General features: G+C 51.3%; 1 protein-coding gene across 1 annotated transcript; it reads left to right on the top strand.

The window, feature by feature from the left end:
• Positions 1–2,823: 2,823 nt before the first annotated feature.
• Positions 2,824–21,824, top strand: PCSK9 (proprotein convertase subtilisin/kexin type 9; the record flags this gene model as incomplete). The annotated part of the gene is made up of 12 exons (XM_080922139.1): positions 2,824–3,039; positions 7,149–7,340; positions 8,943–9,066; positions 11,828–11,961; positions 12,100–12,241; positions 14,957–15,153; positions 16,110–16,293; positions 17,955–18,128; positions 18,356–18,504; positions 19,021–19,198; positions 20,826–21,007; positions 21,609–21,824. 12 exons carry the CDS (start codon positions 2,824–2,826, stop codon positions 21,822–21,824), a joined length of 2,088 nt encoding a protein of 695 aa, XP_080778265.1.
• Between the last annotated feature and the right edge of the window lie 426 nt (positions 21,825–22,250).

The raw sequence follows: 22,250 nt of genomic DNA, 5'->3' as shown, positions 1-22,250 counted from the left end.
TTTTGTACATTGGGTTGGTTGAAGGAAGACGGCTTCAGGACTGAGTTAAAAAGAACAGCAGTGCTCATCTCTCCACTGCCTGACTGTAGATGCAATGTGATCATGTGATCGGGTATGATCATGTGATCGAGTATGATCACATGGTCTGGCGTGATCATGTGATCAGGTGTAACCACATGACTAGCTGCTCCTGCAGGTACACTTCCCACAGTGATGGACTAGGCTGGCAACCTGTAAGTTGGAATAAAAACCTTCTTTAAATTGCTTGTCTCAAGTATTTTTCAGAGCAAATAGGAAAGGCAACTAAGACAAGATACTAGAGTTTCCAGCATCTAGAAAGACAAAGTATTTCCTTACCACCTCACCAATAGAAATAAAAGGTTAAATGTTTGAAATTCAGATTGAAAATATTTTTTTATAAAAATGCAGAATCTCTGAAAGATACCCAATAAGTGGTATTATCCATCTCTATAGATGCTAATGCAAATAAATCACCACAAAATTGGTCATCTCAAACAGCAGAGTCTTGTTATTTTGGGGTTCTAGAGGCCAGAAGTCTCAACCAAGGGGGAAAGGAGCTGCAAAGAACCCCTCCTAGTCTCTCCCAGTATGGGGCACCCCCAACCCCCCCCCCCCCCCCCCCCGTGAGCATCTCTCCCATCTGTGCCTCTGTCTTTGCCCAGCCTTTTCCCCAGGTTTCTCTGGCTTTTGCATATTCCTCTTCTTTTGTTTATCAAACCATCCCTCTCTCTAAGTAGGGTCAAGATTGGTCACATCTTTTGAGTGGACATTCTCAAAATTACTACTGTGATTTCGGGAGTGGGAGAACGAGCTTCCCAGTAAACATTCGTCAGTGGTTCTTAACCCTCCCACTGGTGTGACCCTTTATGTAGTGGTAACACCAACCATACAACTATTTTAGTTGCTATTTCATAACTGCAAATTTGCAACCGTTACGGATAGTAATATAAATGCCTGTTATATGAAATACCTGATATGTGATCCTTGTGAAAGGGATCCAACCCACAAAGGGGTCTCAACCCACAGGTTGAGAACCACTGATTTACTTAAACTTGACGGCCAGTACATTTGGGGGATAGGGCCACAGTTCGGTGACCAGTGGCTGGGGCTTGGGGATGGTTCTCAAAAGGGGGAAAAGTTGCTTGGGGCAACTTACAGTAAGGGCATAATTAATGCAACAGGACCAAGTGGCAGGCGCCCAGTGAGGTGTCCTCTCCACCCCTGTGGAGAATGCAGTGGAGGGTGTGGGATGAGTCCTGACTGCTCCTCTGGTTCCATCTGCCGCAGAGCCCAGGGTACGTACCCCCTTCCTCATCTCCCTATTCCAAGGCAGGGGGCGGGGAACTGGACAGGGCTGTGTATCTACACAGAGACCCTCTGTGTACAGCTCCATCATCCACTGGGTGGGCCTGAAGGGCGAGAAGCCTGGCCTCCCGGAGGGAGCACATGGAAAGCCTGCTCAGGGACCTTCTTGCTGCAAAGTGGCCTTGGTGAGGACTCAGACCAAAGCCTGGTTCATCAAGCAAGGCAGAGAGTCTCCAGCCATCTCTGAGGGAGAAAGAATGAGCTCATTTGCGGCCAAAGAAGCTGAGCTATGCGGCGTGGGGGATGAAGACACAGGACAAAGGGGTGGGACCAGCTTAGTCTCGTGGGCCTTCCTTCAGTCCTCTCTCGTGGGCTGTCTGATGTGAGGTCACGGCAAAGGTGGACAGGATGGCTGCCTCGGACAGGACCTGGATTCAGACTGCTGAACGGTGCCAGACGGGGACCCTGAAGCTGCTTGCAATCTTGCTTCTGAGCAGAGCCTGGCCTCAGGCTTTCCCTCTGCGGAACACACTATTGGGTCTGAGGGTGGGATCTCCTTTGCATCTGCCCAGCACACAGCTGGTGTAGCTGGACATTTGCTCCACCGAGCTCTTGGTTACAGCGTATAAAACAAAACAAACAGTCTGAACCTTTGCACAGACGTACACACACGCACGCGCGTGCGCGCGCACACACACTCAGTGCCCAGCTTGTGCTTACAAAGGAGTTTGAGTCTCCGGCATCTTTGAAGATTTAAATGTGGAATCTCTGTGAAAACGTCCCTCCAGGTGACCAGCGTAGCTGGAACCCAAAGAAAGCAGTCTTCTCCAGGTAGGCTAGGGTGCAGGTGGGCCTACGGAGCAGGAGGCCAGGGAGGGAGGGGATACAGGCTCTATGAAGTGTAAAGTTTAGGCAGGTGGAGGCAAGTCACCCCGCAGTGAGGAGTCACGGGTCACAGGAGGAGGGCCCAGGAGAAGGTAGTTAATATTGTTGGAGGGAGAAGTACAGGGGTGGCTGGCAGACCTCGGAAACACTAGGAGGTGGGATTAGCATGCCTGGTTGGCTCCCTGCCTGAGGATTAGAGTGGGGGGAAGAGGAAGGTACTGGAGCATGTTCGGTTTGCAACCCAGTTACGATTTGGGGTTTTGTCCTTTCTCAGCGTCATTTGAAGCTGTCTGGGGAGGGCGAGGACGAAACCCGATCCTTTAGTACCCGGGCCCCGTTAATGTTTAATCAGAGAGGATCTTCCGATGGGGATCGGGGTGGCGTGATCTTCCGGCCCCCAGGAGTCCAGCACCCACACCCTAGAAGGCTTCCACTTTCATGTGGACGCACGGGCTGCGGGTGGGCTCCCGTTCTCTCTCTGTCTGAGACCGGAGGACTGAACGAGTGCTTGGCTCCCCAGGGTCATCACAGCCCGCAGTCCCGGAGCCGGGTGCCCCGAGTCCCACGCGTCCACGTGCTTCCCGAGGCCCGCGTGCACCTCTCCTCGCCCCGATGGGCACCCGCTGCTCTGCGTGGCTGAGGTGGCCGCTGTCTCCGCCGCCGCTGCTGTTGCTGTTGCTGCTACTGTGCCCCACGGGCGCCGGCGCCCAGGACGAGGACGAGGACGGAGACTACGAAGAACTGATGCTCGCCTTCCCGTCCCAGGAGGATAGCCTGGGTGAAGAGGCCGCATATGTGGCCACCGCCACCTTCCGCCGTTGCTCCAAGGTATGGATGCCAGACAACAGTGTTGCTTTGGGTTTGGGGTGATGCTCCCCGAGGGTCTTCTCTGCACATCCGGCCGTCTGGGTGTCTCTAAGTGCAGCCCTGGGGTGCGGGGGAGGAAGGGCAAGACCTAGAGTGCAGCTGCAGAGAGTGATAGGGGAGGCCACGCGCTAAAGGCACTATGGGGCTTGCTTCCAAAGGTGTGAGGTGGGGCGTGGGCTACTGGTGTGATCCTGTAGAAAGGGTGTCCTCCGAAGTAAGGTGACATCCGGAGGCTGAGAATTCTAATGCCACATCTTTCTAAACTGGGTGCCAACAGCCATCCTGGGTGCCTTTTGGGGTTCTGTAGGCCTCGATCTAGGGGAGGGGTGTCAGGGCTGCACTGGTAGGCGAGTGCGTGGGTGGGAGGGGTCAACTTCTTCTGGCTCTGGGTCACAGGAAGTGGAGCAGTCCCCTCCAAATTAATCTTCCCAGGGTTCCTTTGAGGTTCTTTGCCCGACTTGGAAATGGTCTTGGGGCTGGCTGGAGGCTGAAGTCACTCACCTGGCCCTGGGTGGCCAGTTACTTTGTCTTGAGCTTTGTTAAAAGGGAAGTAACGGTCCTTCGGGTCCACGTGGGTGATCTCCGGATGTAACCAGGGAAGAGATCACTTTGGGATTATAGCCCACTGCAGTGTGACCACCTGGCTACTGCTAATGAGGCTGAAGGGGGAATGGGCTTCCGGAATCGATCTAGCCCCAGCCAGTGTGCTGCTGGTGGGCCAGCCGGTGTCATGTTCTCAACTAATCACACCTCCCAATGTACCAAAAGGGTTGTGGAGTCACAGTCAGGGTAATAAAGAGCATTTTAGAGCCAGGCCTGTCTATAATTGTGGCTCTCAGGAGACTGAAGCAGGATTGTGAATTCAAGACCAGCCTGGGCTACATAGCAAGACCCTGCCACAAACGAGACAATTCTAACCACCATCGCCCCCAAAGCGACTGGCACAGGGAATACTAAGGACCCTGTTTTGAGAGATGAGTGGGCAGAAGTGAGTGTGTATCTGAGGGGCTCAGGGGTATCCTAAAAATTGCTCGTTCACTCATTCATTCATTCGTTCATTCATTCAATGAGTGTTTAATGGGAACAAAATTTAGAATGAAAACAATTTTGACAAGGAATTTTAGTCCAGTCTTTTAATTCTAGCCACGAGATACTGGGACCCAGAGAGAGGAGGTGCGCCTCTGGCTTCCTGGAAAACTCACTCCGTTGCAGAGCATCTTCCCGGTTCTGTAACTTTTCATTTGGCAGAGGGCACTCTAGACTGAGCTTTGAAGCATCGCTAGGAACTCAGCAAATGAAGGTGGCATGAGAATCTTCTAGAGAGGGCGTGTCACGGGTGAAGGTGCAGAGTTGTGGGAGGCAGAGGAAGGTTCGTGTGTCTGCAGCCTTTACTGTCTTCGGGAACGTGAGCTATTCTGAACCCCAAAGGTCCTTTGGGGTGTACTTGTGGTAAAGCTTAGGTCTGATCTGACTCAAGAGTAGCAGGGATCGTCATTTCTTCCATCGGGGTGAGCATGGATATTTAGACATTTGCTGCATTGGCCGCTCAGCTTCCTCTCTAGAATGCAAGTGAAGTTTGAATCCTCAAATCCAGTTGACTCCAAGGGCTTGGCATAACACAGGGTTATGCACTGAGCTGCTCTGGCGGCAGTCAAAGGGGCATGTGCGGTGCTGTAGGGGGTGAAGCTGCAGAGTGGATTAAAGTCAAGGCTAAGGAAGAGCATCGACGTTGATCTTCAGCCATTGGATACTAGGGATCTGTGGAAGGTTTCTGCGCAGGCGCAGGCACCTCTGCTCCCATTCCCTCTCCCTTGGTTCTTCCCTGTCTGTATGGAGGTGTGGTCTTGCGAATCATCTCGCCTGCCTCCATTCAACTCTCTCCACAGGGGCGGGGCTGTCCACACTCATCTCTTTTGAGTATCTTTGCAGGTGTGTCCCGGGAATGTTATGAGCTCTGCAACACATGAGCTAGTACCTCGAAGATGTCACTTGCTCAGGGCCAAAACTCCAGTGAATACTGGAGATGGGATTAAAGCCGGAAGCCTTCCGGTGTTCTCCTCTGGGCTGCTTCTGGAGGGAGTCAGAGGTGTTGGGATAGGAAGGGAGTGAATTACCTTGGATGGGTCAGGGACTAGGACTACCTTTGGGTAGAGTCAGCTGAGTGACCAGGCCGTGGATTCTGTAGAGAGAGGGGTGTGATATGCCTTCCCTTCCTGCTGACCACCAAGTTTGAAATTGTGTACACCCCAGTAGCACAGATAGCTGCATAGCAAGGGGACATGTGGCTTAGTCACTGTTTGGTCACCTCTATTTGCAGTTTGTCTACTCCATCTCTCTGGATTCACTCCTAATCTGTAGGCAAGACTGGGTATGACATGGGCGTAATTGACTTTCCCACACCATCCTGTTGTGTGAACTCTCTTTCCATAGAATACTGTTTAGTCCCCTGGGAGGAATACTTCCATTCACTGATGGGATGTTCCGGGCAAGATGCTTCTTCAACCCCTTTAGAAGTGAAGTGTAGGCATTAAAGGCCATTATGTAATTGCCTTTTCAGGCACAGAAATCTTTTTCGGCTTTAACACAGGAGAGTCGTTTGATTTACTGTCTGATGGTCATAACACATTTGCCTCTCAAACCCTATCTTCTGTCCAAACCCCTTAAGCTGTTCAGTGCTCATCACCACTGGAAAGGTTGGAATTTTGATTTTGTGCTGTTTGATTAAAAGTCTGTCTCTCTATAAGTCCTAAATTGAAGGGATTTAGCAGGTTTTAAACAAGCCCTGGCCAGTGTGTCCCACTCATGGGGTATTAGGCGGTTTGCTTCAGTAGTCCCTTTCAACAATCCCAAAGCTATATGGAGAGATTGCTTCAGAAGAGGGCATGGCATGTTTAAAACCCCCAAGTATCTTACAGGGAAGGGATAGTTCAAACTTTGCATGTATTCCTCACTCAAGAATCGACTCCTGATGATGGTGATGGACCCAAGGGTTGAAGGGGTTGGAAATGCAAGAGGCAAGGTTAGGCATACCTCAGGATCCTTCTCTTAGAGCTAACAGAATCTCCCAGGCTAATGCAAATTCATCAACCTGTAGGGGTGCAGAGAAAGGGCTAGTAGAGAATGTTTTATCTAATGAATCACTGGAAGAATCAGAAGACTGGGAGTGGGGTGAGGGGAGCTGAAGGCTTCAAGGCAAGGCTTGTCTACTTCTGTCTCTGTCTGAAGGGGCTGTCTGCTGCTATCCTTAGTGTCAGTAGGATAGGAGTGGTTTGCAAAGGGGAATGACTAGTGATCAGATTAAAGGGGGCTGGACATTTAATAGGCTCCTCTGCCTACGGACTTGTTTAAAATAACACAGAACACCTTCCCATCACTTTATATGAGTGATGTGCCCTATGGTGGCAGCCAGCAGCAGTGTGTCCATATGTTTTGACAGCCCTTCCACCATGCTTTCCACCTTGAGCACAGTAGGCACACTTGGTCTTTTCCTTTGCTTTTGCTTTGCACCCATGACTCTCCTGATGTCCTGGAGTGGCCTCCTGTGTGTTTACCAGAACCACACACCTCTCATTAGATTCCCTCTCTTTCCGTCAGGACCTGTCCGTGTACCACACGTTTCAATCCACCAGTGATTGGGGCAACTCGAGATTCAACAAAACCAGGGCCTCTGTGCTGCATATGAGCCTTTTATTGGTGTTCTGTGGAGGGTTTATTTGGATAGTTCAGAATATGGGCAGAGAAACAGCGAAAGATATACACATTTATTTATGATCACTCTCACCAGATGTACTCAGGAGACAGAAGGTCTCATGGCAGAATGCATTAAAGCTACATTGCTAAGGAGGAGGAGGAGAGGAGGAAGAGGAGGGGAGGGAGAAGGATCCTGATCCTTTCTGCAGCATTCCTTAGGCAGCAGAGACGTTCCTCCCGGGGAGATGAAGTTCTATAGGAACATTGTGCATACAATAAGACAATGTGGGGAAATCTTACAAGATTTACACTGGGTTGAGGTCATGCCGGATCCACTGGGGTTCTCAAGTTCTTTGCTTCTCTTCCTTGCTGGGGATCAGGAAGCCTGGAGGCTGCCAGGAACCTACGTGGTGGTGCTGATGGAGGAGACCCAGCGGCTGCAGGTTGAACAAGCTGCCCATCGCCTGCAGACCCGGGCTGCCCGCCGGGGCTATGTCATCAAGGTTCTGCATACCTTTTATGACCTCTTCCCTGGCTTCTTGGTGAAGATGAGCAGTGACCTGTTGGGCCTGGTGAGCTACCTTGTTGGGCATGGGACTTCCCAGGAAGGATGGGCTTCCATTTCCAAGGCTCGACTGACCTTAGTGTGCCCACTGCTGAGAGGCAGGACTAGTAAGCTCCTGCGACTCTTGGTTCCCTGAGCAGCTTCTCCATCACTCCTCTGGATGTTACCTTTCGTTGCTGAAGGAGTGAAAGGGTAATCACCCACCCTCCCTGTTCTCCTCATCTTAGCACTCCAGGTTCTTGCCTATCTGCTAGTTCTCTTTTCCACAGGGTGCTCTCAGCCCACTGGGCACACTTAGGTCCCAGGGCTCCGGGCCTTGCCCAGACCTTCAGTGTGCACTGTGTATGCCCCTGGACTTCTGGCCTCAGATCACTGCTGCCCCAGGGTTTAAACTGACTTAATGTCTTATTACTAAATGACTGAGTCGTGGATGGTGCCACGGAGCAGGAGGACATCAAGTCAGGGCCTTTCATCCACCCGCTGTGCACATCCATCATTTGTGGCACAGGCTTGAACCTTTCCATTGAGCTTACCGCAAAGGTAGAGACTACATGGTCCATGCCAGAGCAGTTATCTGGTGCCGTGTGCTCAGCACAGTGGGGAATGAATGTGACACTGAAGTGCCAGGTGTCTGACAGGTGCCTGCTGGTCAGGGCAACAAGCTCTGTACAGGAGGCCCTAGAATTTGCTCTAGGAACTTGAGCCTTGGAGCCTCAAAAGATGCGTTGATCTCAGTTCAGTGTCTCACTAGTTTGTTTAGGTTAGAGCAGATGCCTTTCTCTCCCACAATTATCTGTAAGCCAGATGTGTTGATGGGAACCGTCATTTGAGGACTAGCAGAGGGTGTGTAATGCTTTTTTAAACAGGAATAGGTTGAGACAGTGTCTTGTTCTGTAGCCCAAGCTGGCCTCTAACTCATGATGTCCACACCCCTGCTTCTGGAATATTACAGACAGGTGCCAACATCACCACCTGACTGTTGAGTAAAGAAACTGGTGGAGGATAGGTTAAGGAGCTCTGGGGATACTGAAGCACCTAGAGATGCTTAGGCCTTCAGGAGTCAGGAAGGGGGGTGAAGAGAGGAAGCTGAAGCTTGGAGGAAGGGCATGGTGTCTAAGGATGCAGCTGCTGTGAGCCTGGTTAAGGAGCAGATCCCTCTTTCAGACTGATACAGATACTGGAGGCCTGGGAGTCTGGTTGCTGTGGTCTGCAGGGTCAGTGGAGATGGGATGCAGGCTAGAGATGGGGGCAGCCACACCATGGCCACCAGCACTGGTTCCCTGACCTGAGAGCGACGGTATTAAGATTCCTAACCACCTCCCTGAAGCTAAGCATAGCCTGACTCCCAGGTGGGATGTGGAGCTCAGAATCCAGAGAGAGGAGGAGAAAATCCTCCAACCAGATTCAGCCACAGGTGCTATGGGGCGCCTTGCTCCCCAACCAGAGAGAGATGAGGACACTGGCTCCTGGTCTGTCTTCTGGGGCCCAGGAGGGAGACTCTGTGACAGCTGAGGGGGGGGGGTGGACAGTTGGCTCATGTGGGGCTGCTGTGAGCTGCTGTTAGCTGAGAGGTTTTTGAAGCTACGTTCCTGGCTCTCTGGTTCTGTAGGCCCTGAAGTTGCCCCATGTGGAGTACATCGAGGAAGACTCATTTGTCTTTGCCCAGAGCATCCCATGGAACCTGGAGCGCATTAGCCCAGCATGGCAGCAGACAGAGGAAGGCAGCTCCCCTGGTAAGGTCCCCAGGAAGCCCCCAGCCTCCATTTACTGTGCTCTGGCTGGCCCCTTCCCTCCCTACCCAGGGTTCTGGAGTCTGCACTGACCTCTCTGTCCTCTCTGCATTGCTCCATGAAGAAATGCAAGAGTTTTCCTTTAAATGACCCTCCCCACCCCCTCCGCCCAGCTTCTCATCTCCTGTCTTAGTCAGCGTTCTTTCTATTGCTGTGAAGAGACACCATGATCATTGTGGGCTGATGTTAAGGTGAAACATTATTGGACAGTGGAGAAGTAGGCGGGGAAGAGTCTAGGAAAACGGAAGAGGAGGAGAGATTCCAGGAAGATTGAAGATGGAGGCAGATGTTTATGTTTCTCTCGGTGCTTCTCTTCATAAATAATGTTTTATAAATGAATGTTTTATAAGGGATAAAATTGTGCAGTATAATTTGACTCATAAAGGTTAGTAGTACTCTGGATACCTATTGGATCAGAGTAGTTTGGTGTGTTCTTTGATGTGACGACTTAATTGAGTTCAAAGGGTGTAGTGGCCGAACACACAAAGCCCACCACAGACTTGGGATGTGTGTGTCTAAGGCTTGGCAACAACCTGCTAAGGGGAAGTGAGTGAGAACAACATGCTGGGGCGGTCATACCCACCCAGAACAGAAGCAACAGGGGTAGTAGGGTGCACCGGGTCAGAGTACATAGAGGCAGCATAAGGCCCCCAAGTTAGAGATCCCAGCAGTGCCAGATGGCCCGGTGCGGGAGCCGGAAAAGTGCAAGATAAAAGGTTGAACATCATTTAATATTTACCGAAACAGACCAAGGTAACTCTTAAACAGGAAAACATTGAATTGGGTCTGGCTTACAGTTTCAGAGGTTCAGTCCGTTATAGTCATGGTGGGAAGCATGGCAGCATGTAGAAGGAGCTGAGGGCTCTACCTCTTGATTCAGAGGCAGCAGAAAGAGACTGTCACGTTGGACACAGCTCGAACATTTAAAACCTCAAAGTCTGCTTCTACAGTGACACACTTCCTCCAAGAAGGCCACACCCACTACAACAAGGCCACACCTCCTAGTAGCGCCTCTGTCTACAGGTCAAGCATTCAAACACATGAGTGTATGGGGGTCATTCCTGTTCAACCCACCACATCTCCAATCTGGATAGGCCTCTCTTGCTTCACCTCTCTGGGAAGTCAGTTTCTCACTGACTGACCCACCATTTGTGGGTTACGCAGCCTTGTAGACAGGGACAGAGCCCTCAGCAGGACAGACACAGCTCACTTTAATGCTCCCATTTGGATGTTTAGTCTCTCTGCTCACCTTGCCCCTCCCACGAGTACCACCAGCCTGCTGGAGGCTCCCTGCATCTGTCAACATCTGTTAATGGTCTGCCTAGTGTGTCTTGCCTTCAGAGATGGAGAAAGAGAGACTTGGGAAGGTGGTCTGGATCTGGTAGGAGTTGAGAAAGGCTGAGGGGTACCTGCTTTGGGGAAGGATCAGGTGTCCTGTGGTGTCTGAAGTGTCTGTCCCTTTCGGATATGTAAGGAAGGTCAATCTATTGCTTAAACAGATGGATTTGGTGAGACAGATGAAGCCTGGCAGTTGCGAGTATCTGAGCTTCTCAGGCTGCTGGGTTAGTTATGCAGCCAGTCAGGGTACCCCCTGAGGGTGGCCACAGAACTCTCTGTGCCAGGCCACAGGCTGGGAGGGGCAATCCAAGGTTCCTCTTCCTTTTAGACACCTTACCCTGTACCTCTACCATACCTGATAGGGACTGAGCTTGTCCTCAGGTCGGCTAGGGAGGTACTCAAAGACTTAACTCTATGCCCCACCACAGGATGAGAATTCTTTAAAGATTCTCTCTTTTTTTTTCATACATGTGTGTGTTTTGTCTACATGTATGCATATCTACCATGTGCAGGCAGTGCCTGCAGAGCCTTTGAAGAGGGCATTTGTTCTTCTGGACCTGGGGCTGTAGATAGTTGTTGGCTACCATGTGGGTTCTAGGAACTGAACCCAATTCATCTTCACAAACAACAAATGCTCTTAACCATTGAACCATCTCTCTAGTTCCCCAGGCTGAGAAGTTTTGAGTGTGGCTGCCGCCTTGGGCTCCTCTTTCCTTTCCCCTATTCTCCTAGCTCTTCTTCCGTAGGAACAGACATGTGCTACCCTCTGCAGGTCCCCTCCACCAGGCCCGCATGGCACCCCTGTCCCCAAGCGTCTCATGTAGTGCTTACCCTGGGCCTGTTCCTTGAAGGCGCAGGCGTCAGGCTCATGCTGAGTTTCCTGCACTGAGTCCCACCCAGACTCAGTGGGGGAAGAAATAACCCATGGGTTTACCCGGCCCTTGCTGGTGAATCTGTGGACTCGGAGCCTGTTTCCTTCCTGGGAATGTGTTGGGCAGTCAGGACACCAGGCTATCCTACTGGTTTCTTTCTGTCTTCTCAGTCCTTAGTGAGCTGGGAGAGCATATGTTTGGAAGACTGGTTTATCTTATACCATAATATTGTGTTCTGAATGTTCCCATTGTTATTTTGTATGGGACTGGATACCTCAGTTTACCTCCTGGCTCTGTCATTTGCCAGCTATAGGCCACAGGCAGCTCCCAGCTCACTTCTTGCTGTAAGATTCAATAGCACGCAGCTTGCAGGAAGCATATGGGGATTTCTCATGAGCTGTCTGACAGGTGTGGTGGCAGACAGCTCAGTACATGAGCAGGAGTGTTAACCCTGGAACTGTTCTTCCCCGGCCCTCAACGGCTGCCATTGGAAGATGGAAGTAGCCAGGTGGAGGTGTATCTCTTAGATACCAGCATCCAGAGTGGCCATCGGGAGATTGAGGGCAGAGTCACCATCACTGACTTCAACAGTGTTCCTGAGGAGGATGGGACACGCTTCCACAGACAGGTGAGTTTGTACTACTCAGAGGTAGGTGAAGGTGGGCAGAGGTGCCACCTGTGGAGCACTGTGTCAGTACTGCCATCTGTGGGATGCTTTGTCAGTCTGTCCAGACCCTCTCACATGACCCCTGTGTTGATTGATCAGGCAAGCAAGTGTGACAGCCATGGCACCCACCTAGCAGGTGTGGTCAGCGGCCGGGATGCTGGTGTGGCCAAGGGCACCAGCCTGCACAGTCTGCGTGTGCTCAACTGTCAAGGAAAGGGCACAGTCAGCGGCACCCTCATAGGTGAGTTCTACCTGCGGTGTGAAGGGAGCCAAAGCTTAGCAGGAAGCAAGGTCTCACAGTCAGGCAGTCTGTTACATAGTCAACAGTGATAGTCAGCAGGGTCCCAGAGATCAAGAGTGCAGGTGGGAAACTGAGGCTTGGGAGGGGGTGGGGCTCAGTCCAGTGGGTGAGTGCTCTCCCACAGCTCTGCACTGTTCCCTTACAGTGTTGTCATGCGTCACCTACATCAGATTTTTCAAAGCCCTGAGGTTGTGAAAGACAGTTTTCCCACACACAGTTTTTCTGTGTGTTTACTGTCATTGATGGGGGGACTGCAACTGACCTTTCCAGGTGTTTGCAGGTTACTCCATCGGTCCGCTCCAGCGGGTACCCGGAGGGCTAGAACTTCAGTACGTAGGCAGTGAGAGGAAGTAGTGTGCTGGGCACAAGTTGTGGGACTTGGCATGTGACCCTGAGGCTGGCATGAGATGGTGGCTAAACAGTAAGCCCAGCCAGAGAAGGTGACTTGGCCAGGGCCCACAGCGGGAGCCTGCCAGCCTCTGGGGATGGAGCTGCTAATGGCTTGACTGTCACCAACCAGTAAAATGCTGGCCTTGAGCTGACCCACGAAGGATTTGGGAACCAGCGTACCTTATCAGTGGGGCTTCAGTTTTGTTTGTTTGTTTTGGATTTATTTTATTTTATTATCATAAATGTTTTGCCTGGATATGTATCTGGTACTGGGAACTGAACCCAGGTCCTCTTCAAGAGCATAGAGTGCTCTTGACCACTGAGCCATTTTTCCAGCCACATGCTTGGGACTTGAGCACAGTCAGTCACTAACACACATTTAAAGCAATAGCTTCTGTCTCGTGAGGGACCTCTTGTGTCTTTCCCACCCCTCTTATTGACCAAATTCAGTCCAGCTTGCCGTCACCGCAGGCCACTGTGTAGAAAGAGACCAATCCTTCCCTGGAAGTCCTTATGCAGACCCCATATTACCTTCTCTTCTCTTCTCTCTGCTGAACCCCCTCTTCTTTCCAATAAGCCATCTATTTTCCTGTCTTTCGTCTGACAGCTTGTTTTGTGATCCACTGAGGTTCATTACAGCTGCTAGCAAGAGCGTTATTTACTGGGGTATGAGCAACTTAATAGTGCACAGCTGAGAAAAAAAAAGACACCCCTTGCCCTGGGGAGCAGTTAACTGCTAGTAGCTCCTTAGGGTGGGGTTTCTCGAGACCCTCTGTCATCCATGATAGAGTGCTACCCACCTGGTGAGGTGGCAGGCTACTGTCATGAGTACAGTGGCCTTGTCACATTCAGAAGATAATGTCTCACAGCACCCCTGCTCAACCCTGGTCCTTATCTCCTTTCTTACCTTTCTCCTGTGGTGGACCTTGAGCTCCGTAGGAGACAGGGGTGATAAGGATGTCCCGTATGGCTGAGCACTCATGGTCACTAATCCTCACAACTTTGAGGTGAGGCTTCTCACACCAGGAGGATGCACGGGGCAGTGAAGTGGACACAGGAGTGCGGGTGACATTTGTGATCGCAACCAACCCAGTTATGAGTCTCTGCATCAGCTGCTTTTCACTTTATAAAGACCAAGGTTGAGAGCAGCACAAATCTAAGCATAGACACTTAGAAGGCAGTTTAATAATAGGACTAGCAAGACCAATAGTGGTATATTTGCCCCTAGGGCCTGAGGCCTTCCCAGCCATGGGTTTTTGGCTAGCATATGCCACTGGCCAGGTTTGAATTGAACTCAAAGGTTTACGGCTGGGTAAGCTTGTTGACTTTTATCTCCCACCAGCCTGCATAGCATCCTTCAGCTGTGAGAGCAAGCAGCAGAGAGAAGCTTCCAATTAGGGCTATTTAGAGTAACTTAACTTATAGAATGAGCCCCCCCCCCACTTCTCCATGTATATGTGTGTGTGTGTGTGTGTGTGTGTGTGTGTGTGTGTGTGTGCATGTTTGAGAACGGGCACATGCTTATATGATTTATTAGAATGACTTACTTACAGGTCCAGCTAATCCAACAATGGCTGGCCATGAATGGAAAGTCCAAGAATCCAGTAGTTTCTCAGTGTGTGAGCCTGGATGTCTCACCCCATCTTCACTGTATCCCAAAGAAGCAGGTTCTAAAGCCAATGAACCGATAGACTTGCTAGCAAGGTGAGAGCAGGCAGGCCAAGAGCAAAAGCTTCCTCCTGCCATGTCCTTAGGCTTCCCAGGAGAAGGCATGGCCCGGATTAGAAGTGGGTTTTCCACAACTCAAAAGGTCTGGATTAAAGGTGTCTTCCTATCTCGTAGATCTGGATTAGAAGTTGACAATCAAAAATAACCATCACACCCTGCAACCAACGTGTGTGATGTTTTCAGAAATAACATCTTACCATCTAGTTCCGGGAAACACGCAGCTCCTTCAGTTTTGAGTCTAAACTTAGAATTATTCCTTCCTCCAGGAACCCAGTGTTTTCTTTCAAGGCTTTCAATAGATTGTATGATGACCATCAGTGCTTTGGAACTCATCCACTTGACTCGAAGAAAGCGAGTAAGGGATTTAAATGTCAGCCATACATAAAATACTTTCAGGGCAGCATTCAGCTAGGTTTGGCTAAGCACTGGAGCACCAAAGCACCACAAAATAACCCATTGCACCGTGTCTTTGAGGGAAGGAGCTGGAGGGGGAAAGTATACCTCTCTAGCAGGTGACCTGGGCTTGATTTTTTGCAGGCCTGGAGTTTATTCGGAAGAGCCAGCTTATCCAGCCTTCAGGACCACTAGTGGTGCTGCTGCCCCTGGCGGGTGGGTATAGCCGGATCCTCAACACTGCCTGCCAGCATCTGGCAAGGACCGGGGTAGTGCTGGTTGCAGCAGCCGGGAACTTCCGGGATGATGCCTGTCTCTACTCCCCAGCTTCTGCTCCGGAGGTAGGTGCTGAGCTGTTCTGCTAGAACAAAGGGAAGATGGCCCCCTTGCTGCCTGAGCAGCCTGAGCCGAAAGTGCTTAGAGCCCCGAAACTAGGACCCTGATGGGACTCAAGTCTTCTCTGCTCCAGTGTCAGTGGGAAGCTGTGACCCATGCAGACATACTTATGATCCATGCAACCCTTTCCCCCTTCCCCCTCTCAGCACAGTCCCTCGGAAGGGAGAATAGCATTCTCAGTGGTCTCCCCAACCCCTCTGATCCCCTTGTTCACCCACAGACCCCTGAGCCATTTATGTATCAGACCCACTGTCCTGTCCAATCCCTTAGCCCCCTTCTCCACTGTCCAGCTCCCCCTATAACTGATCTTAGTGAGATTGGGGGTGACCGCTGGCCACACACCCTCACGTGATGACATCATATGATTATCCACCATGTCTGGGGCTGTAGCAGATGCATCCTGGGAGGGGTCTGTGGGAGGAATTGACAGTCCAGTGGGCTCATCCTCATCTGGAGGACACCTGCAGAGCATTGCTATGCAGTGATCCATTAGTGCTGAATGTACGGAAGTGGGAGGCACCTGTTCCTGCTCAAGGCTTCATGTAACTCAGCCTCCCCTCCCTGACCACCAGAGCTCAGCAAGGTGCTTAATTTAACACTGCCATCTTGCCTGCTGTAGGCTTTATACAGTACCCTGCCGGCCAGACAGCAGGCCCCTTTCCTACTCGGTCTCTACCCTAGAACATGGGCTCCACGGGGAGTCAGGAAATGGGGTCTGGAAAGTGTTGGGAAGCCCTGGGCAAGGTGAGATGCAGAGTTCCCGGAGGAGCTGCATTTCCCACAGGGTGTGGCGTTTCAGTGGGCCACAGTGGGAACTGGAGTTGGCTAGTCTAGAAGCAAGATCTGGCTGTCCCGTTGTGGCTCTGGTCTTTCTCTACCAACCAATTCCTTACTGTGCCAGGTCATCACAGTTGGTGCCACTAATGCCCAGGACCAGCCAGTCACCCTGGGCACTTTGGGGACAAACTTCGGACGCTGTGTGGACCTCTTTGCCCCCGGGAAGGACATCATCGGAGCTTCCAGCGACTGCAGCACATGCTTCATGTCACAGAGCGGGACATCACAGGCTGCTGCCCACGTGGCTGGTGAGTCACCACCCCACCATCCTGCCACCATAGCCCTTTGGCAGGCAACAGGGTCTGTGCCCCGACCCTCTGGGTCAGCTCCTGTGCCTGAGGGCCGATGTGAGGGGGACCAGATGGTGCCTGTGGTGAGTGGCTTTGCTAGTGTGAGCGTCTGAGGTAACCTACTCAAAGGAAGAAGTGTTTATTTTGACTCATGGTTTCAGAAGATTCAGCCCATGGTCACTTAGCACCTTTATTTTAGGGCTTGTCATGGTGGGAGGTGTGTGGTAGAGCAAAGTTGCTCCCCTCATGTACCTGGAAAGCAGAGAGGAAGGGTACTCCCCAATGACCTAATTATGTTAAAAAGGTGTCCCCAATGACCTAGTTGTATTATGAAGGCACCCCCAATGACCTAGTTGTATTAGGAAGGCACCCCCAATGATCTAGGTGTATTAGGAAGGGTACCTTCCAATGACCTTGTTGTATTATGAAGTGTACTCCCCAATGACCTTGTTGTATTATGAAGTGTACCCCCCAATGACCTTGTTGTATTAGGACATACCTCCAAACGTCTCTACCTCCTCCCTCATGTTGGTGACCAAGCCTGCAATAGGCTGACCCTTCTGAGACCATGAGTCAAAATAAACTCTTCTTCCTTCAAGTAGGTTACTTCAGACATTGCACCATATAGGCTTTTGGGGAGAAATTTAAGAATCAGATTATCACAATGTCCTGTAAATGGAGTTTAATAAACTCTATTGTTTATTAATATGACCTGGACAGTCCCCCAATCCTATGGATTATTTAATCAGCTCTTACACAACTACTGAGAATTACCCTTAAAGCTATTTTACTAATCACTAGACTAGTCACTACTTTCTGGCTGTGGTACCCAAGTACATGCTGTTTGAATCTCGCCTGGGCTACTTCTGCTCCAACAGTCCCTCCGGGAGGGGGGTGCATTTCACTCGGGCACAAGCTCCTGGTCCATCCTGTCTAATGGACACCTCCTGTTCTCTCCATCTTCCTCCTCCACCCCTCTTTCTCTTTCTTTCTCGTGGTCCCTACCTACAACTACCCTAGCCTGGTAATGGAAACTCCACCTATTTCTATTCTCTCCAGTAATCGTCGGTAGTGGCTTCCATTCATCTGATAGTTTTAAACTGGGGAGCAAAGTTTACACAGTATCACTTGGCGTGAGGACCTGCTTGTTGGGGGCAAGATCTTGGGGGCCAGTATTTAGCATTTGAATACACAGACTGACTCCCAACAATGTCCCGAAGAACACGAGGTCTACCAGGGAAATGATGGAACAGAAAACAGTTGGAGTTCTCCCAGAGGGAGCTCCATGGAGGCACACTTGTACAATCTGAAGGTCAGGGAAGGCTTCCTGGAGGAGGGGCATTTGATGTGGGGTTTGGTGGATGGTTCACCTAACAAATGTCTGCAGTTGCCAGGGCCCATAGGCAGGATCAGATGTTTTCTTACCTGGTTTTCACCAAGCAAGGGATTGCAGGTGCTTACATTTTCAGAGGAACAGGGTGTGTGTGTGTGTGTATGTCTGTGTGTGTGTGTGTGTGTGTGTGTGCGTGTGCGTTTGTTCCTGCATGTGTGCCCTGGCAGGAGCCCTATGTTTTGGGAAGAAGGGCAGGGCCACCACTTTCTATAATTCTGCACTCCAGGCATTGTGGCTATGATGTTGTCACGGGAACCAGCACTTACCCTGGCTGAGCTGCGGCAGAGGTTGGTCCACTTCTCTATCAAAGACGTCATCAACATGGCCTGGTTCCCTGAGGACCAGCAGGTGCTGACCCCCAACCTGGTGGCCACACTGCCCCCAAGCACCCGTGAGACAGGTGAGCAGGATGGCGGGGTACACAGTCCCTCCCCTGGTCCCCACAGGAGGGTTTTCTTTTCTTAGCCACAGTTGGAGGGCAGAGACTCTGAAAAGACTTAATGACATTTTCTTGGGAAAATAGCCAGCTTGAAGCCTCTTTTCCTGCCATCAACTGAGGCGATCCCTAACATCTCTGGTGGGTGCTTTCCCCACCCCAAGAACCTACTTTTCTGGGCCTTGTTGCAGGTGGGCAGCTGCTCTGCAGGACCGTGTGGTCGGCACACTCGGGGCCCACTCGTGCAGCTTTAGCTACAGCCCGCTGCGCCCCAGAAGAGGAACTGTTGAGCTGTTCCAGCTTCTCCAGGAGCGGGAGGAGACGGGGTGATCGGATTGAGGTGCCCAGGCCCTGATTGTGTGTCTGTCTACCCCTAACCAGTCCCGGACCTCAGCGGCTACAAGTGGTTGATCCCTGAATCTTCTTCTGATCCCCATCTTCAGGCTTAAAGGCAGGGTCAGAGAGAGCTACATCCAGGATGGGCAGTGCCTACTGAGTGTATGGTCGGAGCCTTGTGGCAGAACATTTTAAGAGCTGCTACACTGTGTTGGTCTGTGGCTCTGGAGTAAAGAGCATGGGGCAAAGGGCATGCAGATGCTGTGGAGAGCCAAGTCCTGATTAGCTAGTGCCAAAGAACTGTCCCGCTGGAAGCTTCATTTATGATGAAGCTGCCTGGAGACAGAACAGTCTGTCTTGGGCCTGGGCAAATGAATTGTCTCTGGAGCGGTGGGGATAAGTATGATGCTGAGGGCTCCGAGGGTCCCAACTCGGTACCTGTGTACTTCTGTCCCAGCCCCGTATTCTTTCTTACTGGTTCTTGTTTTTTTTTTTTTTTTTTTTTCCCCTGCAATTTCAGGCCATAGGGGGCCAGCAGGTCTGCAAGGCCCTCAATGCATTTGGGGGTGAGGGTGTCTACGCTGTTGCTAGGTGCTGTCTTCTTCCCCGTGCCAACTGCAGCATCCGCAACACTCCTGCAGCCAGAGCTGGCCTGGAGACCCATGTCCACTGCCACCAGAAGGACCATGTTCTCACAGGTACGAGTCTAGTCCAAGCTGTGAGAAAGAGGCCTGATTGACTCCAGAGTGTGGTCCTCCTGAGCCTGAGACCCAGGGCCCATTTTAAGCTGGTCTCCATCTCGTCCATGTGGTATGATCCTCTTTCTCCTTAGCTTCCTTCTGTAAAAGAGGGTGATGCTGGTGGAGTAAGGTGGAACACAGGATGGGGGTGCCTGGTGCCATCCAAGGGAAGGCTTTGAGGTCTGTCACCAAGGGGCAATCTCAGTTTGAATTCTGTACTCAGTAGTGGGCCCAAATTCCTTATCAGCCTGTGCTTGGTTTCCTCCTCATGAAATGTAAGGGTGCATGACACGCATGCAGTCTGGTGCTGGACAACATACATCAGCTCTCCTTGCCTCTGGGCTAGGGAGCATTAATAGCCACTGTCAAACATTCCCAGGCAAAGTAGCAGAGGTCACCTGGAGGGACAGGATGGTGGCTCCCAGGTCGGGAGGAGGCCAAACAGTCCTTCGTGGATAGAGGATAAGTGCTGGGCAGGGCTTGAAGGGGTGGGAGGTCATGGGGTTGGCAAAGCACAGGCACAGAGCGGATCTTCAGGGGACAGATGAACCCAGTGGGAGGCTGCGGCCTGAACCATCAAGGTCCCTGGACCTGTCGGTTCCGTACTGGGGTCTTGTTTGCCTGTTTGAGTGCCAACAGTTAAGCTCCAGAGCATGTTTGGAGCCCCGAGAGTCTTTGACTTTCCCTATCTGCAGCCTTGCAGAGATACACATATCAGCTAAGCCAGTGGCTCTCAACCTTCCTGATGCTGTGGCCCTTTAATGCAGTTTCTCTTGTTGTGGTGACCTCCAACCATAAAATTATTTTTGTTGCTGCTTCATAACGGTATTTTACTGCCATTATGAACTATAGTTGTAAATATCTGTGTTTTTTGATGGTCGTAAGTGACCTTGTGAAAAGGTTATTCTATCTATCCTCTGCGAAGGGGTCACAGGTTGAGAACTGTTGAGCTAAGGGATCTGACTCTCCATGTGGAGTGGCTCTACTGAGGTCCTGTAGCTAGGACAGAGAGAACTATAGTCCTCGACATCCTAATATGCAGTCTTTGCCACGAATAGGTTATATGCTGGGACCACACATGTGGTCTCCATCCTCTTCATAGTATCCCTGTGGGTACTCTTGCACTCCCAATGCCACAAAGGGAACCTAGGGCTTAGTATAGCCTAGTGACCACTATCCATGGTTTTATAGCTGGTGGTGTTCCTTACTTCCAAGACTAGAGTCCCAGGTCCCACACACACCTGGCTCACACCTTAACTTTTGGTAGTAAGATGGGGAAGGGAATCAGTTCTGAGCACCTCAGGCTTAAGAGCCCTGTCACTTCCCCTCAACCCCATCTCTGGCTGGAGAAACCATGCTTTTCTTAAGTAAGTTTCCAAGAGGTTGGATGGCTCTCCCACAGCTCCCCCAGATGGTCAGAGGCAGAACTGAAGTGAGAATCCTGTTACTCAAGACAGCATCATGTCTACGTGGAGCTGTTTCTGTCTTTCCCAAGCTTTAGACTTGAAAGAAGTAGCATCAGTTGGAACCAGAAAGACAGGAACTCCACAAAATTACAGCTTCAGCTGTATGTTCTCTGTTCTAGGCTGCAGTTTCCACTGGGAAGTGGAAGATCTTAGTGTCTGGCGGCAGCCTGTGCTGAGGTCCAGACGTCAGCCTGGCCAGTGCGTTGGCCACCAGGAAGCCAGCATCTCTGCTTCCTGCTGCCATGCCCCAGGTCTGGAATGCAAAATCAAGGAGCACGGCATCTCAGGTCCTGCAGAGCAGGTGAAGGAGTTGGGGATGGCTGGGTACCTTGGTTTTGTTGGGGGAGCAGGGAAGAGTGGTAGATAGATACCGTTGAGATGGGATGACAAGCCACAGGGCCACCACCAGGAACAAAGTTTCTGGCAGAGGAAACAGCTAAGGCCAAGAGGGGTGATGGTTTATCTTGGTGACAGGATCAGCCAGGCCAGTGGGCAGGGTGGTACTCAGAAGTTTGCAAACATCAGACCTGGGGGGTGACCAGGCCCACAGTTGCCGAACTGAGAAACAGGAAGGTCTGCAGGATGACCCCTAGACTGCTCCAGGTCTAGGGGGTAAGGGACTAAGCTGGAGTGGGAGGCAGGGGAAGGTGCAGCAACCAGAGATACGTGTAGATGAGGAAGAACAGGTTCAGGGTTTCTGTTGAACCTCTGAACTACCATTAAGTAGGCTGGAAGGCTGCAGAGGTACTTTGTGGATGTGAAGGTGGCCGAGTTATATTTCTGCCCTGGAAGGAGAGCACGTTGGTTACTGTTGATGCGACCCTGCTTGCATCTGAGAGGCTGTGGAGCCTGGTCAGCCCACAAGTCTCAGACACAAACCATCTTCCTCCGGACTCTGGCAGGTCACCGTGGCCTGTGATGCAGGATGGACCCTGACTGGATGCAATGTTCTCCCTGGGGCATCCCTCACTCTGGGGGCCTACAGCGTGGACAACGTGTGTGTAGCGAGAATCCATGCCACTGACAGAGCAGACAGGACCAGTGAAGAAGCCACAGTAGCTGCTGCCATCTGCTGCCGGAGCCGGCCTTCAGCAAAGGCCTCCTGGGTTCATCAGTGACAGCTTCGGGCAGGGATGGTGCGTGGCCGGGTGCAGAGAACCTGCCTGGCTTTCTTGTATGGGAGATTCTGCCTGGGAAAACTGGGTGTCTCACCCTGGGTCCCCATTCCTAGTGTATGTGTGAGGAAGCACCTTCTTCATGGTCAGGGGCCTGTGCTTGGCATAGTTGCTCCAGTGTAACAGAACCTGAGAGCACTTGCTGCAAGGCTAGTGTTCGGTCCTCGGGCCTCCAGGGTGTATCTGTCCTGCAGGAAATTAATGATGGGTCACCCCCTCCCCCAACAAGGTCAGATGTTTCCAGACCAAGTACTAGACTAGAAAAGTGTCTGAAAGCTGCTGGGACCACTCACAGCTTGCTCACATTGGAGACACCAATTTGGGCTCCCTGATTAATGCAGCTCAGTTCTGCATACCTCCAGGGGTGGA

Source organism: Micromys minutus (genome assembly GCF_963924665.1).
Source record: "Micromys minutus genome assembly, chromosome: 9".
In the NCBI taxonomy this organism is placed as follows: Eukaryota; Metazoa; Chordata; class Mammalia; order Rodentia; family Muridae; genus Micromys; species Micromys minutus.
The sequence above is the reverse complement of the archived record's forward strand: the minus strand, read 5'-3'. Positions and strand labels throughout refer to the sequence as shown.